The following is a 15626-nucleotide window of genomic DNA, read 5'->3' as shown; positions in this document are numbered from 1 at the left end:
CTCATTCCTACCCTTGCGTAACTACTGCTGGCAGGCAGGACACCGCATCCTTCCACTAGTGGAAGAGGGAACCAAGTGAAGCAGCTTTGCTGCAAGATGTCACAAGAACAACTTATTCCCTTGCTTCCTACAATGGAAAATGGCACAAAAGGGTGTCTTGAATCTCAAACTATTGCTGATTTTTGCTCTATATATCACTTTGATACAGTTCTACTGATTCACCAGCAGTGTTCTGGCTCCTGGCACTTCTGGTCAGTTTTAATTTTCATTTTTTATTGTACTAGCTGATGTGCAAGACCAAGTAATAACTGGCCTCCTACAACCTGGTTCCTTTCTTAGTGCACACACACATATGAATGCAGAACAACTGGGAACCCAGCACTGCAGCTAAGGACCTCCTCCCTCAACACAAAAGTCTTTCTGGGTGAAGTTTCATTGCCTTGTACCCAGTGAACAGCTGTTCCCCACGCTGGAAATGAGAAACAGCACAAGAAAGAAAATCCCACTTACCACAGCGCCAACTCCGTAGCTAGCGGCAGGGGCAAGGGCATGGTAAGGATCTGCTGTGTACACCCTGCCATAACTGAAGAGAGGGAGAAAAGATATAAAAAGAAAAAAGTCACTCGGGAGGGGCAGAGAAATAGCTGTCTGACCACAGGTAATGGAAGAAGCAGCATGCCCTTCCACACACATGTATGCACACATGCACACACAGGCACGCAGGCAGCCTCTCTGTGAAGAGAACCAATGGGCATGCTGCCATGCATCGGTATGAGATGGGCAAGAGAACGGCCTGCATGGAGGGATATGGTAGAAGCCATGAGCTTGACCTGTAGGGAAGACGTCATCGCCTTTGAAATGACAGCTAGTATATCCCTTACCTCACGTGATGCAATTTGGGAGGAGAGTGACTGCTGGCGCTAGCGCTACTGGCACGGTAACAGCTGCTACATGGAAAGCAGTGAGGGATTCTCCATAATGAAAAGAGAGCATAAACTTTAATGGTCTCGCATGTGCTAGGATTAAAACACGGCCTCACTGCACAGGAGATGAAAAATCTCAAGGCAAGCACTCTGGTGATGACAATCCTTTGTATCTATTCAGAGCTGCATGTTACAGCATCCTAGAGCACTGCATAAGCTGAGTCATTTTTACTTTATGGATGGGGAAAGAAATGCACCCAGTGATTAAGCAACCTGCCCAGAGTCACAGAGCAAGGAAAGCCAGATCTCTGACTCTGAGGCTGTAACCGCACTGCCTCCTTTGTGCAGAGAATCACAAGGATAGGGAAGAGGCTAGGATTTGTGCCAGCTCACATACACCGGAGTGCAATACTGTCTGGGAGTAGAGACAAACCGTGCATTCAAGTCTTTCGTGTTGGGTTGTCCATGCATGTGTGCGCATGCGAGTGCAAGAAAGACCAAAAAATGGGGGAAAGAAGTAGAAGTTCTGTAATGGATCGATGCTCCTTGAATCCCTGAGCACAGCAAGCTAACCCCCATGGACACCTGTCCCTTACATACCCATCGCTGTAAGCTGCTGCAGCGGCTGCAGCGGCCGTGGCTGCTGTTGCAGTAGCAGGTTGTGCATATCTGTAGGCTGCGTATCCACCCTGCAGGAGAGAAGAGAACTGACTTTACAGATACCTGTCCACCCACACAGAGCATAAAAAAAAAAATTTAAATAAAAGTCACACACATCACAAGGAGAGGAAGTATTTCAAACTGCATCAGCTCCCATGTCTTGTCTATCGCAAGCATCACCCATTAACTCATGTAATATTCCTTTCCTTAGAGGGACCAGGGAGGCTCTTCCACTACTCTGTTTAACAGAAAAAATATACTGAAGAAGACTAAGCATGGTTATAACCCTGCAGAAAATGCACTTTGGCATGGAGGAACTGAAAACCAGAATAGACCTGAAATCTTGCATGTAACGTAATTTTAATGGTCCCTTCCTCTTAAGCTGGAGAAATTAGAGGTGGACACTTTCTGTGAAGTGTGTATTTTAGAAAGGGGACCGTTAAGAGAAATTCCTGCATTTATTTATTATTATTTTTTACCTCTCTTTTTTTAAGCCTGGAAAACACAAAAGACTAGAATTTAATTTAGTCCACATGTGCAAAAGTACCAATAGCCAGAGAAGCAAAAGAGCAGTCAGGAAAAGACGGTCAGAGAAGACAGTCCCTAGTGGGTTCAGGGCTGTCAACAAGCAAACAGACAAGGAAGCCAATCAGACTGTTCTACCTTCCCCTCCATATGAAAAGGACATAGGTCAAGGGAAATTATTCCAGAGCAGTCTGTACTGCTGCTGCTTTTCTGCCCGTGCTACACACTGTAGCAAAGGGGTTTACACTGAGCAGAGGTAGCTACTAAAAATGTGCTTACAGCTGTGTTGGCAAAACACGAATCCTGACTCAGAGAAAGACCTGTGAGTCTTCTCCTGCAACTCCCACAAGGAGCTCCTGGGGCAGAGCAAGGCTTGGCCCAGGCTCTGCACACCCTGCAGTACTGAAGGGTCAAGGCCAGCCACCTTTCAGACCAGGGGCAAAGGTGGCACAGCAGGAAGCAAAGGGGACTCTGAAGCCCTGGTTAGGTCTTTCCTTACTGGACACTTCTGAACACATTTTTGTTAACTTACAGGGGAAGGGGGAATGGTAAATGAACCATGGTTTTGACTTGCTTGAAACACAATAAGCCATTAAAAAAAAATAAATCAGAAAATTCCAGATTGTTTCTGGTCTTTTCTTTTCTTTTTTTCTTCCAAATGACATTTCAGGTTTTGAAGGAGCAGAAGGCAGAGTTATGCTCTTCACCTCCAGAATCAGCTCAACATACCTCTACCACTTATATATCCTTTGCACATATGTAACTAAGAGTACAAGATCAGCTCTACCACAGAACTGTGTTTGCTCAGCAGTGCTCAGTTTGGGGCTAGGTAGCTTTTAAATTAGAAGTAATGATTTTAAACTAATTTTGGTTGCTTTTGTGGGGCCCGCGTTAGTCCCATGGAGGCTAACATGCTATCAAAAACATGTTTGCAGACCCCTTCCTACTCCAGAGGAGAGGGACCTGCAGCCTCTTTAATTTTCTAGTTAACAGAAGAAAAAGTAACCCATATCTACACCTGTGAAACATCACCACATGACCTGGAAGAGGTGTAACGTTGCAGTTTTGCCCTTTTAATCTCACTTGGCTGTTTCAAACTCTGCATTGTGGATTGATGGTTTGGGGATCCTTAGCTTGGTTTTGTCATGGTATCACTGCACCATTATTTCCACCTCCAAAACATGATGGAGGCAACCGCAATGAGGCGCAGCCTTAATCCAAACCAAACCTTCAGCGATCTCACCAAATTAAAACAAGACTTCATATCATTGTTATTGAGTTATTCCCTTAGGTTTATCAGTTTCCTGAACCCTTGATCTGTTACTTGGGCACAGCTAAGAGGCACTTTCTCCTGGCACCACCCTCTGCAGGGCAGCTGACTTCAGCATGCACCCTGATTCCCACCCTGCCCCACACTTGCCAGTCACATTTCTGATCAGAAGCCACTTCAAATGTGCCTGGCACATACTCTGAACATGACAGCAAGATGCAGTTTGAAACCAAAAAGGCTTATCATGTAATTATCTTTTAACTCATGTCTCTCATAAAGGAAAACGAAACAAAACCAAAACAAAACGAAACAAAAAAAAAAGAAGAAGAAGAAGAAAAGAAGGGTTGGAATCAGGTGTGGGGGGGGAATGGCGTAACATTTATTAATCAAAATTAAAAACTAAGCATGCTGACATCTGGAGCTAGAACAACCAGCAAAGTCACCACGTTCAGACTCATATTGGCTAGTTCTATCCATCCCAGCATTCTCTTGGGACAGCAGTTCGCCCTAGGCTCTACCACAAGCTCAGTGAAGTACACAGCCTCAAGTACTAGAGCGTGCAGCCACAACAACCTGCTATTACGGAAACAGTCAGTCACCACTGGAGTTAACATTCCAACCTTAACGACTCCCGCAGCCTCCCGCCCTCGCCCCCCAAAATGGCTCCCACCCTAGCCCTGTCCCACACCACAATGTTAATAATTATAACAAGCAATAACCCATCTGTTATATCAGAGAAGGGAACAGAGACTCCACTGAGAGATTTAGAGCGGGATGTTAACATTTCTTCAGTCAACTGCACAACAAACAAAAAGAAAAAAAAAAAACAGGAGAAATAATTCATTGGAGAAATGAAGTTAAGAAATAGCTGACGTGTATTGCTTTTTAACCATGCACTGATGCAAAATTGAAGCTACTGGTTATTTAAAAAAGGAAAAAAACAAAAAAATCTCAGGATAGAGGTACACACGTACAGGCAGACCTGCTCAGTTCAAAGTGATCTGCAAAGTCTACTTATGTGTACTTCAAATAAAACCAAAAATGGGGATTATAATGGCCATGGTGCATTCCTGTCATAGGAGCAATGAGTGGGGACAGCTGGGAGATTTCTGACACAGGGATGTATTTAGCATGACCAGCAGGTCCAAATACACCAAAACAGGGTGAAAGAAAGAGGAGGAACTATTGCAACTATTATTCATTATTTCATAAATCCTTTCACCAAGCTCTGGGACCTGTACAGAGCAAAGCAGACACTGTACAGGTTGCCTCATCCAGCTGATGCTCCTGTTCTTCATAACCCAGTGCCCACCTACATAATTCCATAAATGCATCTAAAGCCCTGCTCAGTTTGTCCAATGCACCAGATATTTTCTCCTGCTATTCCTGTTCACATAGAACTTTTAACTGATATGCAGAGCTCATCTGTAACCTCAGCTGCATAGTCCTAAAACCCCTAGTGATTTCTGGTGCCACTCACTTCAGGTACTCCAGTAAATATAAACTATAACAGAGTAGAGCATCTGCAATAATGAGGAATAATCACGTTTACCAATTAAATAAATAATTATTAAAAAAAAAAAAAAAGGCCCTTGCTAGCTTCACCACATTCCTCCAGTGCCACACAGCCAAACTGCAACAGAAGACACCACTGAGTGACAGAGTGCCTGAAACCCAGGACAGCCATGCAAACTCCCACTCCAATCTATTTGATTCCACAGGGACAGGTTGCCCACCTAGCTTCATTTTTTTAAAATCTTTAGCCTCATCTCAAAAGAGATGAGTCTGTCTGAGCTGCTTGCAAAGATGTTAAGTCAGAGACCTTTCCATTACTGGGACAGTTTAATCACTGCCTACACAAGGAAAGAGGAACTAATGAGAAGGGTTATGCATTTTTACTGGGCAGTAACAACCAAAAGGACTGTGTAAATCAAGATTATACAGGCTTTTGGATTGTCTGGGGAACATGTGAGAGAGGAACACAAGCCTAGATGTTGCTTATATTAATTCAAAGTTCTCTTTCTCTGGCTATCTGGCCAGTGTTGCTGGGACTACGCTGAACCCTTTCCCCATATAGCACTTGGGCCTTCAGACCTCAACTGCCTGTATTAGTCAGGTATTCACAAAAGCCCAAATTTAAAATGATTCTTCTGCAATGTTACTGTCCTTGGCTCATCAACAAAGCAATTTATTTTTTTTTAAATTCCTTCTTTAATGTTAGATGACAGCTTTTTCAGTACTGTCTTATATTCTCTGAAATAATACAAACATGGAAGAACAACATACACAGGAAGCTGCAATCCCAACTAAAGCAGCATTCCAATTACTGAGCATGTTAATGTAAATAAATGAGCACAATGCAATTCAGCTCAAAATAAGTCCATCTTCTCTTCCACTCTTCAGGTCCATATTAGGTGATCAATCCAAAGAGAGCGGGAGGAAGTCCAACACTACAGCTTACTATGCCAGTGTATCCTATGGTATAAGCCTCCTTTTTTTTTTTTTTTCCCTTCCTGCCTTAGACAGGCACACAAAGTATGTTGCTGGTCCTCTTTACTTCAAAGAGCCTTAATACCCCTAAGGCACAAGCACACACATAACCCTGGAGAAACGTGTAACTCATGGTACCAGTTAGATACGTTCGACCACCTGCCAAGTTTAGGCAGCGAGCCCAATTTTAGGATCTTCTATTTGTCATCTCTCAAATGTGCCTTCTCCACCCCCAAACTGCCATATAACAGAATTTAAGAAGCAGAAAGGGCTAGAACCCCTTCCGGTATTTCTGTATTAGAAGGGTGGCATATGTGCACCAGGAATGAGCATGAATGAATTAAAAGAGGTGACAGGACAACGGTGTCCATTGCAGCAGGTGCTTCTAACATGGTAATGGGACAAGCATGACCTTGTTAACCCTTCCACTGAATTTATGTTTTGTTGGTTTTTTTTAGTTTTTGTTGTTTTGGTTTGGGTTTTTTTATTTTGAATGAAATGCCACTCAGTATGAAATCTGGACACACGCCACCCTGCTACAGCGGGGGCTTGGATCACACGTGAGTCTGCGCTGCCCTAAAAAAGCCTCTGTTCCCATCTCTAATGTGGTGCTGGAATGGTTAGTATAATTCAGTTTGTTCCACTGCAATCCACAATCTGATTGGTTGGCAGGTCACACTGGCACTCCTACCTGAGGTATTTTAGCGCTAATGATTGGTTCCTGTAAGACTATTCTATAACAGAACACAGGAAGAGCAGTTCAAAAAAACACAGCTGTGGAAAGAAACAATCATACAAACAGCCCGCAGCGGGGCTCACCAGCCTTTTCTTTCCAGTGGATGCAAGCACGCTTTTCACAGGCAGGAGCGGTCTTCGCATGGGTGGGTTTTTTGGGTTTCCCCCCCGCCACCCAGATTGACCCCATTGTAGAAGAAAGATAACCTTTCTTATGATCCGAAATGAAGCCCTCTGCATCCTGGGGCAGGTTGTTTTATCAATTCAGGTGTCTTGCCAGAGTGGGACGCATCCAACAACAGATGGAATGCCTTCTTCATAGAAGAAATGGCTAGCAGGATGGTTGCCCCAGGAAAGAAAAAAGGAGTGAGGAAAAGGAGGAGGAGGAAAATGAGAAATCGGTGCGTAGCATATATGCAGAAAAAGCAGCCCAAACTTGGGACACTTCCCTTTCATCTTGCCTATGACTAACCACTCCCTGCCAGCTCAGCTCCTTTTTCTACCCTTCCTTCACACAACCCTATGGGCTCAGGCGTCCTAAGAGAACCTCAATTTAACTTCCCCCCAGTCCTAACTGAAGTATCCTCTGCCATCCCTTCCAGAATCTGGACAAGTCTATCACACCAACCAGAGGGATGGAAGCACTGCAGTGAAAAGCACGACAAATCAGTGGGGCACAGGGACACTGCAATCATTCCACCTGTGACAAAGAAATTGTTTGGAAAGGCAATTTCAAGTTTGGATTATAACTTTTTCCTGAGCTCCACTGGAGGGCTTTGAGCAGCAATAACATAGGAAAAAGCACCACCATCTACCTTGATGGAGTTCCCTCTTCTATCAGCCTGCTTTCTGACAGAGAGACCATAGCCACCAACAGCAGTCATCAGAAGTCCACCTAATGGTTCTAACCTGACTTGGGGGCTTGCTTTTGTGTTACGTGATGGTAGTGCACTGCAGCACCAAGTCGTTACGGGTATTCTTCATTACTGAAGTCTCTGTCCTTAAAACATGTTAAGTCTCTCTCCCCACCTGCAACAGAAGCTCTGAAGGAGCTTTCTCAAAAGAAGCAGGGAGTAACCCTGGCCAGTCTTTCCTTTCAGTGTGGCAGACTCTTACATGCCACACTGAGGGAAGAGGCACTAAGCATCACTCATTTTCTTGGTTACTTGCTGTAGCAAAGTCAGTGGTGGGTAAAGCTAGTGTTTTAGGCGTGAAGCAGGAAAACCCAGAATCTTCTGTTGTCCTTGACACAGTTTTATAAAGAAACACTTGACTAGGCAGATCAATTTTTAAAGGACTGCACACATAACAGTATATGTAAGAATGAAGAAATGCACCCAGTATCTCTATGCTCAGAGAGCACATCTTCCAACTGGTGTACCTGGGCTGGGAAAAGCACCTCTACAAGACTTGATCCTCTACATAAGCCAACAAAATCCAAAAGCTAGTTCCATCCATTATCCTGAGTGTAACCCCAGGATCCTCTTTATAAATGTCAGGAATAGCACCTTCAAAGGAATGGGAATGTGAAATTCATGCTGACAACTGTGCCACTACCCAGTACAAAAACTTCCCCAGCTCCAAAGAGCTATGACCTACAATATCACAAAAGGAAACTCTGCTAGAGCTAGGCAGGCCACAAGTTGCAATGGCAGTAGTGAACCTGAACATATTTGCTTTGAAAGGCATATTCCTGCTCTGCAACAGCTCTCCCCCTCCCACTTTTCTCACTGGCCAGTTCGAATACCTCCATCTACAACCCACCTAGGTAAACATAGTTGCCCTGGAGATTTGCAATACAGACTGACTGGGTAGGACAAAGACAATGACAGGACAAAGTCTCCCATGGTATCACAGCTAATTCCCAGACAGGAAGAGGCTGCTGACTCTTGTAACCGAACATCTCAACATATTTGTACTCTACAATTCCCCAAAGAGATGAGAGAATCTAGCCTATTTAGGTACCATTTCTACTAGCAAAATCAGATGTCAGTTTTCACTCTAGCATCTCTGTCTCCATTTTTAATCAGTCCCAGTGTCTTCCCCAAAGGGAAAATCTCCACATCCCAGTGGCACATGAACATTTTTAAACATACAGCTTGCTCAGTTTAGTGTGGGCTGCACAAATCAAACCTGAAAGGGCCCCAAGAGGGAAGAGAAAGGGGAGGGTGAAGGGGGAGAAGGAAAGGGAAGGTCTGAGGCTAAACCAGTCCTGTTATTTTTATATTCAAATTATGAGAGAAGTGTTGAGAGAAATTTTAATTTGCTAGTCGTCTCTCAGGCTGATTAGTATCAGTGTGCGTGTGGGGGACAGGACACCCAGTGAACTGACCCTGGCAATGATCAGGAAACCCAAAGGCTTAGGTCTTGCACCCAGGGGCAAGCGCAGTGACAGAGAAGCATGCTTGCATTCCTAAATATATAAATATATATATCCACAAGGAAGAAGAAAATTAAAGTAAATGATATTTAAAAAAACAAACCAAACCAAACAAACAAACCAAAAGAAAAAGAAAACGAAACAAAAAAAGGCTGGCTTGTCAGGGGTTGGGGACGAGAAGGCTCCGGTGTGTGTACTTACATAGAGGTCAGCACCGTAAAATCCGTCCTGGTAAACCACACTGCAGAAAATCCACACAAAAACAAAAAAACAAAAAAACAAAAAACAAAAGAACAGAAAACACATTCCGGTTATTGAGGACGGCAGCATGCACATGCGTTGTACACAGGCAGGTGATGTATGAATCCACAACCTGGGCTTTTGGCAGGAGCAAATCAGCAAGAGAATGTGTGTGCGCACGCACGCTAGACGGCTCCAAGTCATCTTCCATGGCATGCAGAGGGGGAAGGGGCGGGCAGAGGGGGAGACAGTATGCGAAGGAGAGAGGGAGGGGAACCACCATCTTGTACAATAAATATAGACTCAAAAAGATCTGATGTCCTGAAGAAGAGAAACAAGGGTTTAGAAACCTCCACTCTTGGTTATTTTCCTGGAATGAGTTTAGTTACCCCCTAAGCATGTGGAAACATTGGCTTCCTGAAGTGGGTTTGTGAAATTGAGAAGCCCCTCAGAAGGCATCCCACGGGGGCTGGAATCACCTATGTCAGGAAGTGTGGTTCAGAGACTTGTGCCTGATTACATATTTCAGGCTTCACAGGGCTGCATGACTTTGTTTCTGACATCCATACATCACCTGCTTTTACCCTGCACATTAGACATGCGATAAGATTTGGCTGATCACACAAGCATGCAAAGTATTATTATTCAGCATCTTAAAGAACCGATGCAACACCTCAGGAAAACAAGTCAATCAATTCTGATCAAAGTAAACACAGAGAAATGTAATTGAAAAGAAAAAACCAAAAATACCCACAATGCATTGCTTTCACAAGCAGAGATAATGAGCTAAAAAGGTTAGGTGACTGGTCCAAGGTCCGAGAATTGAAAGGTGCAGTGGGAGTCCCTGGTAGTAACAACCTATTCCATAGCAGAAAGGAGCAACTGGAAGGGTTTCCATGGGATGGTGCTTTTTCTGCGTTAAGCCATAGTTTTCTTTCTCTCAGAACTTCAAGCAGGAAAACTGTTAAACAGAGCCTGGGATTCCCAAAGAGCTGCTCTTACCAGAGCATTCACTAGCTTAAGACTATGCAGCTCGCTCTGGGGACAGGGGTTGGGGAAGGATGAGGAAGGAAGAGAGGGTATGCCCCCCACCCATTTGAGTTCAGCGTGTGCTTCACATACTGAGGAATTTCCTCCTGCTTTGTCCTATCAATAGCTCCGCACAAACTTGCTCAAGGCTTTAAAAAGCATTAGCCCCACCACCTGTGATGTTCATGGATCTGATGTGTATGACTTACCCATAGCATTAAGGAAAAAGAAGGTATGGAACACTAGCTATTCTTTTGACTATTATTTTTTGCTTATCAGATGAAATGTGAAATGCTGCCAAGAGCCTGCCACCCTCAGACACCCACCTATTGTAAGGCACACACACGCAAAAAAAGCCCAGCAGATCTTGCCAAAATTCTGCATGCTATTACTAAAAAAAAATAAAATTAAAAAAAAATCTTGCCATGTTAGCTACTGCTTGAATAATTTAGTCTTGCTGTCTTCCCCAGGAAAAGTACACTCCATTCCCAATGGACAAAGTTACTGTAGTCTCCAAGAGCGCTGGGAGCAGGTATGAAGATAGAGACCCTTGTTAGAGGAAGAGGGGAGCCACTTCAGCAGGGAGAAGCAGGCCATAAGATCATGTTTGTTGAAGCTAAATTTTTACAACCACATAACAAAGAATTTGGCTCCTGGGGCAGTGACTTACATTGCTGGGTTCTCTATCTAGGACCAGGAGTGTTTTAGCAGTGATACTCCACCTGCTCCTGCAGGAAAGGCAAACGCATGACAGAGGAAGTGACTTGGTTTATGAACAGGTTATCAGTTTTAACAGTTATTCCGAACACAATCAGTTGGATGAATATAAGCATTACCACATTGGATCAGGCCGCTATTTCTGTCAGCAAGAAATGCTAGCATCAGCTCTCCAGAGAAAACTGCAAGGAACACTAATAACAGGTAAGAGTAAGACTTCCTGGATCAAAATAACCAAGCACACGTGCATCCTCCATCTCTCCTTTAGTTAGGACTTGACTGACATCAACTCGCAGGGTTGAAATTAGCAAGGTTTATTTATATGCTAGAATATCCATATTTGTTGCTTCTTAATGCTCGCAAAAAAATGAGAGAATTCCATCATTTGAGAATCACAGAGGCCATTCTGGTAATGTAGCCTGACCAGAAACATAAAGCAGTCCAGCAGCCCATCAAATCTGTGTCATCTGCAAAAAACACACTAACTGAGCTAAAACACGTCCACGGGAAAAAGAATTATGCTGGGTTTGTAAAGCAGCCAGCATATCATTTAGGTGTACCAACAGTTGACTGTGCTGTAAAAAGAACCAAAAAACCACTCCAAACCCGCAACGCTCCCTGCTGCCTTGTACCTAGTCTTTTATCTGCTGTGGCTTTGAACCTGTGAATCCTCTACATATTTACACTCCTAGACTAAATTACTCTTTACTAAGGCAAGTCCACTCTTCATATAGGTACTTAATGACCACGAACAAGTCAAAGACTAACCTACAGTTTGAGAAATAAAATTTATCAAGCTTATTTAGCTTTCAGAGTTTTACAGTAGGCAAGTTTTTATCACACTATCTAAATTCTTACAGCTTTTGGTCTGAAGTGTAATTTGTCAGCATTCTCATTTAAAAAGCGTGGCTGCTACAAATCAGGGCAATATTCCAGTACAGTTTTTACTCATGCTATATATCAGAGGTCTCCTTATTTCTACTGAGTGGTATCTCAGTTATAAACTGAAGGTGGCATTTGTATTCAAAGTCAGGCTCAGGTGACTATCTAACACCATCTCCAAGAGTCGAAGCAACTGCTTTCTGAGGTATGGATAGCCTTCCCTGGATAAACATCCATGTCCATACATAAGTATGGAAATTCCAATTACACACTGGTAAATCTTAGTTTGAGTTCTTGAAATAAATATTAAATCATTAAGAGTTATGATTTCTTGCACCTTCCTCTGGTCTAGCACTTGACACTGTCAAAACTTACTCTAACCTGAATGGCCCTCAGGTCTGATCCAGTATGGCAATACCAACGAGCTTTTATTAATCTATATTCTGTGTTTTTTAAATTCTGCTAAGCTCTCAAATGCAGTGATACCATTAAGTTTTGTAATTTAAACACCACTGAGGTTTGTGAAAACCAATTCCTTCCACCAGGTTTGAGTTAAACTGCAGCTTACTTTACCGTACTTCCACATTACTCACTATGTCTTGGTCACTCATGTGTTGCTGACTGATCTTGTAGTGTCATCTTTCCACTGGCCAGGAAGAAACTAACTGATGCAGGGCAAGGTGTCAGGAACATGTGCCTGTCCCTGACCTCATGGAGGTCAACAGTGCCCACATGGAGCAGTGGTTGTCCAGGTTACTGCAACATGGAATTGAATAGCACATTTTGTATGATTCCACTAGGAAACAAATTTGGTCTACAAAAAAACTTTTGGAGACTCAGACTATGATGACAAAAAACACCAGCAGTTAATTACACCCAAGTGCTTGGACTAGGGACAGTCCTGGGCCATCTGTAAACCTGTCTTGCTTACTGCTGCCCTTGTCAATGTTTACTACATAGTGTCCTGCCCATGAAGACATGGAATCAGTCAGCACAGTCGAAAAACTCGATGTAATGTAAGTAAATACAGACATGAGACAGTATTTGGGATGGCTAATAAATGGAGCCTGGCCCACATTCCAAATGGAAATAAACCTTTTACAGGGACTCAGGCTGGATTTATATCAAAGACAAGCCCTCCCAGTGCCCCACTCATGACAGCCTCTTGCTAGGAAAGCTTAGCCATTACTCCCAGGGATGAAGAGCACATTTCCTCTCCCTGGTGCAAATATTTCATATTCTGCTAGAAGGCAGCACTTAGCTCAGCTTTGCTTCTCTGTTAAGCTGTGGAGCACTTCCTAATAAAACTTGACTGGGTAATTTTTAGAGCAACAGACAAGTTGCAGGTCAGAGGTTATGTTTAGAGGATAACATGAACTAGAAGTGGTAGAAGAAAGAGGTGGATCTGAAAACCCAGAAGAAACACTGTTCAGAAGACCAACATTCAGGCAGGAGGTTTCATTTAAAGTCTTCTGGTGAATTAAATACAAACATTGTCTAGCTTTGCTCTCCGGCAAATCTGGCAGACACATGACCACTGCAGCTTGCTTCCTCGAGCTCCACTTTAAATATCAGATGGGACTCTAAAAAGAAAGGGCCACAGAAGCTCTCACCACTTAATCTGCTATAGAAGGTACTGTAAGTTTATCAGGTCAGCTCCCTGCACTGATGTGTGTGGATTCCACCTTTCTTTTTAATAAAAGATTTGTGATTTATTTTCTTCCCTTTTGGGCCTAGTCTAAAGAAAAAAAAGAAAAGGGTCAGTCCACTTCTCTGTCTCGGAGGATTCATTCCTACTCCTGTTCTTTCTGAGAACATGGTCTGGAAAATATGGCAAGTAAAACTCCAGAGACAATATGAATAAAGCATCCTCAAAATCAGAAACAAACAAAAAAAAGACAGTTTGGAAGGGATTTGCTGATTTATCTGTCATTCCATCACATTTACACAAACCAACAAAAACCCCAAACAAACTCACATACGGACCTAGTTCCCTGTACTTTTAAACAGCGGAATATTCTTTTGTAACAGCATCTATTCCACTGCATTACTAGTGAAAAGTCTGAGGGCAAAGAATGCTAAGGCCATGCATTCACTGCTGCTTCATTGCACTTTTATTTTCCCTACATCCCAAACACTCCCAGCTTTAAATTAATGGACTTGATTAATCTTTGTTTTAAACCTTTTTAAACCGTCTCCAACAAAGAAAGCAAATCCATTGTGGGTAACTGGCTCTTCTGTGTCCTACTGCCAGATGGTGAGGCATGAAGGTAATGGATAATATTCCTCAATCCGGGATACGAAAACGCAAATGGAGTGCAAAGAGCAGAACCTTTTCAGGAATTTTAGATCTTCTCTCTTTGTGTCCTTCTCAGCAGCACTATAACATTTGGGTCAATGGATGACAAACGCCCCATAGACAAATTGAGAAATTATGAGAAGGAATTCATCAGCGCTTGAAGCTGTCACAAGTACTGAAAATTGTTTCAATCAAAAACTCAACACAGAAAAATTTAGATTTGCCCCCACTGGATTCCATCATGTGCAGAATGCTCTGGCACTAGCAATATCTTGACTCTCACCATCCAGACAATTTTAGGGTTGTTTTGTTAACTGATTAGCTACTTGACACAGTTGTGCAGAGCACTCTGCTCTTGTGACCTGTGCTTACCCTGGGTAGGCAGGGATGGCCGTGGGAGGTACCGCCCGGACTGCCCCATACACTGTCCTTCCACGGCCCCTCAGATGGGCACCCCGAAATGCGGCTGCTGTGGTGGCTGCAGTTGGATAGGGGAAGCCTGGAACTGTAAAGACAGACAAAGTGGAAGGTGAAAAGGATCTGAGGTCTTTCCCAGAGAACAACCACCTGCTTCAAACAAAGTGACACAATAGCTCCACAGCAGTGGGACGTTTTGCATCAATCCTGCAGAGGGACATGCTTATAACCCAGCAAGCATCCCATACAGACTTCCTTCTACACCATGGCCCTTTGTGGGGAGAAGGGTTGCAGAGAGGTTTGGCATGCAAGATGTTAATGTTTTGGCATGCCTTACCCACCCCAAACAGGGTTCAAATCCCCCCACCTTCTGACACTGCCATGCAGTCTGGTTAGAGTCTGAGAAGCGCGGGGAGTTACTATCAATACAGCACGCGGTTCTTCCAAAACTGCAGAGGCTCTTTAAAATAATTGGTCAAGAGGCCCTTAAAGTCAACCAACTTACATCAGTCTCTTCCCTCCTTTCCCCTCCCACTCTTTGCCACCCAATCCTCTGTATGTTCATTTTAAAGCCTGAAAGACAAGATAGCCCATATAACAGCAGCAGAAATTTCCCATAAAGTGCCAGTTTACTGAGAGCCCACCTTCATTTAACAAGCGTGACCAATAACCAGCACCACATATAGTGATGCCTATATTACACTTTAAACTGGAGTAAACTGGCTCGTGATGAAATGACGTAAAACCTCACAGGCATCTGCAAACACGTAATAATCAGATACCGAGAGGGAACGAGTCCCAGGGCACAAACCAAACCCAACCCAACGTGCGTCCAGGTACATGCCACTAGGGGCCCTGCAGACTCGCGGTTTAGCAGCTTGTATAATATGTACTTTAGGGATTTGTCTGTTTGGTTTCTTCGATTTCTAAAGCGGGGAGGGGGGGCAAGGGAATGGTCTATTGCTCACACACACCCTCCCCTTGTTCTGCAGCTTCCTTGTTGTTCAGAAAGACACATTCAGTAGTACAGCAACACACTGCAGATGAACAAGTTACAGC

The 15626-nt window shown here is 43.6% G+C and overlaps 1 protein-coding gene across 21 annotated transcripts in view; it reads right to left on the bottom strand.

Moving 5' to 3' along the window:
- The window catches only part of RBFOX2 (RNA binding fox-1 homolog 2), a 173427-nt gene that overhangs the window by 6931 nt on the left and 150870 nt on the right, over nt 1-15626 (bottom strand). For 6 of the 21 annotated variants that reach the window (XM_051784609.1, XM_051784615.1, XM_051784611.1 and 3 more), the window contains 4 exons: nt 14523-14655; nt 6560-6602; nt 1524-1612; nt 511-583 (listed from right to left, as the gene is read on the bottom strand). In XM_051784609.1, the coding sequence (XP_051640569.1) occupies nt 511-583; nt 1524-1612; nt 6560-6602; nt 14523-14655 (338 nt within the window). Of the gene's footprint in view, nt 1-510; nt 584-1523; nt 1613-4079; nt 4175-6559; nt 9225-10922; nt 10981-14522; nt 14656-15072; nt 15141-15626 lie in introns of those variants that run through there. The other 15 variants (XM_051784610.1, XM_051784613.1, XR_007904084.1 and 12 more) reach the window with 14 other exon arrangements.

The sequence above is a fragment of the Manacus candei genome, unplaced genomic scaffold (genome assembly GCF_025592945.1).
Source record: "Manacus candei isolate 608988 ecotype Guabito, Panama unplaced genomic scaffold, ASM2559294v1 h1tg000018l, whole genome shotgun sequence".
Classification (NCBI taxonomy): domain Eukaryota; kingdom Metazoa; phylum Chordata; class Aves; order Passeriformes; family Pipridae; genus Manacus; species Manacus candei.
The sequence above is the reverse complement of the archived record's forward strand: the minus strand, read 5'-3'. Positions and strand labels throughout refer to the sequence as shown.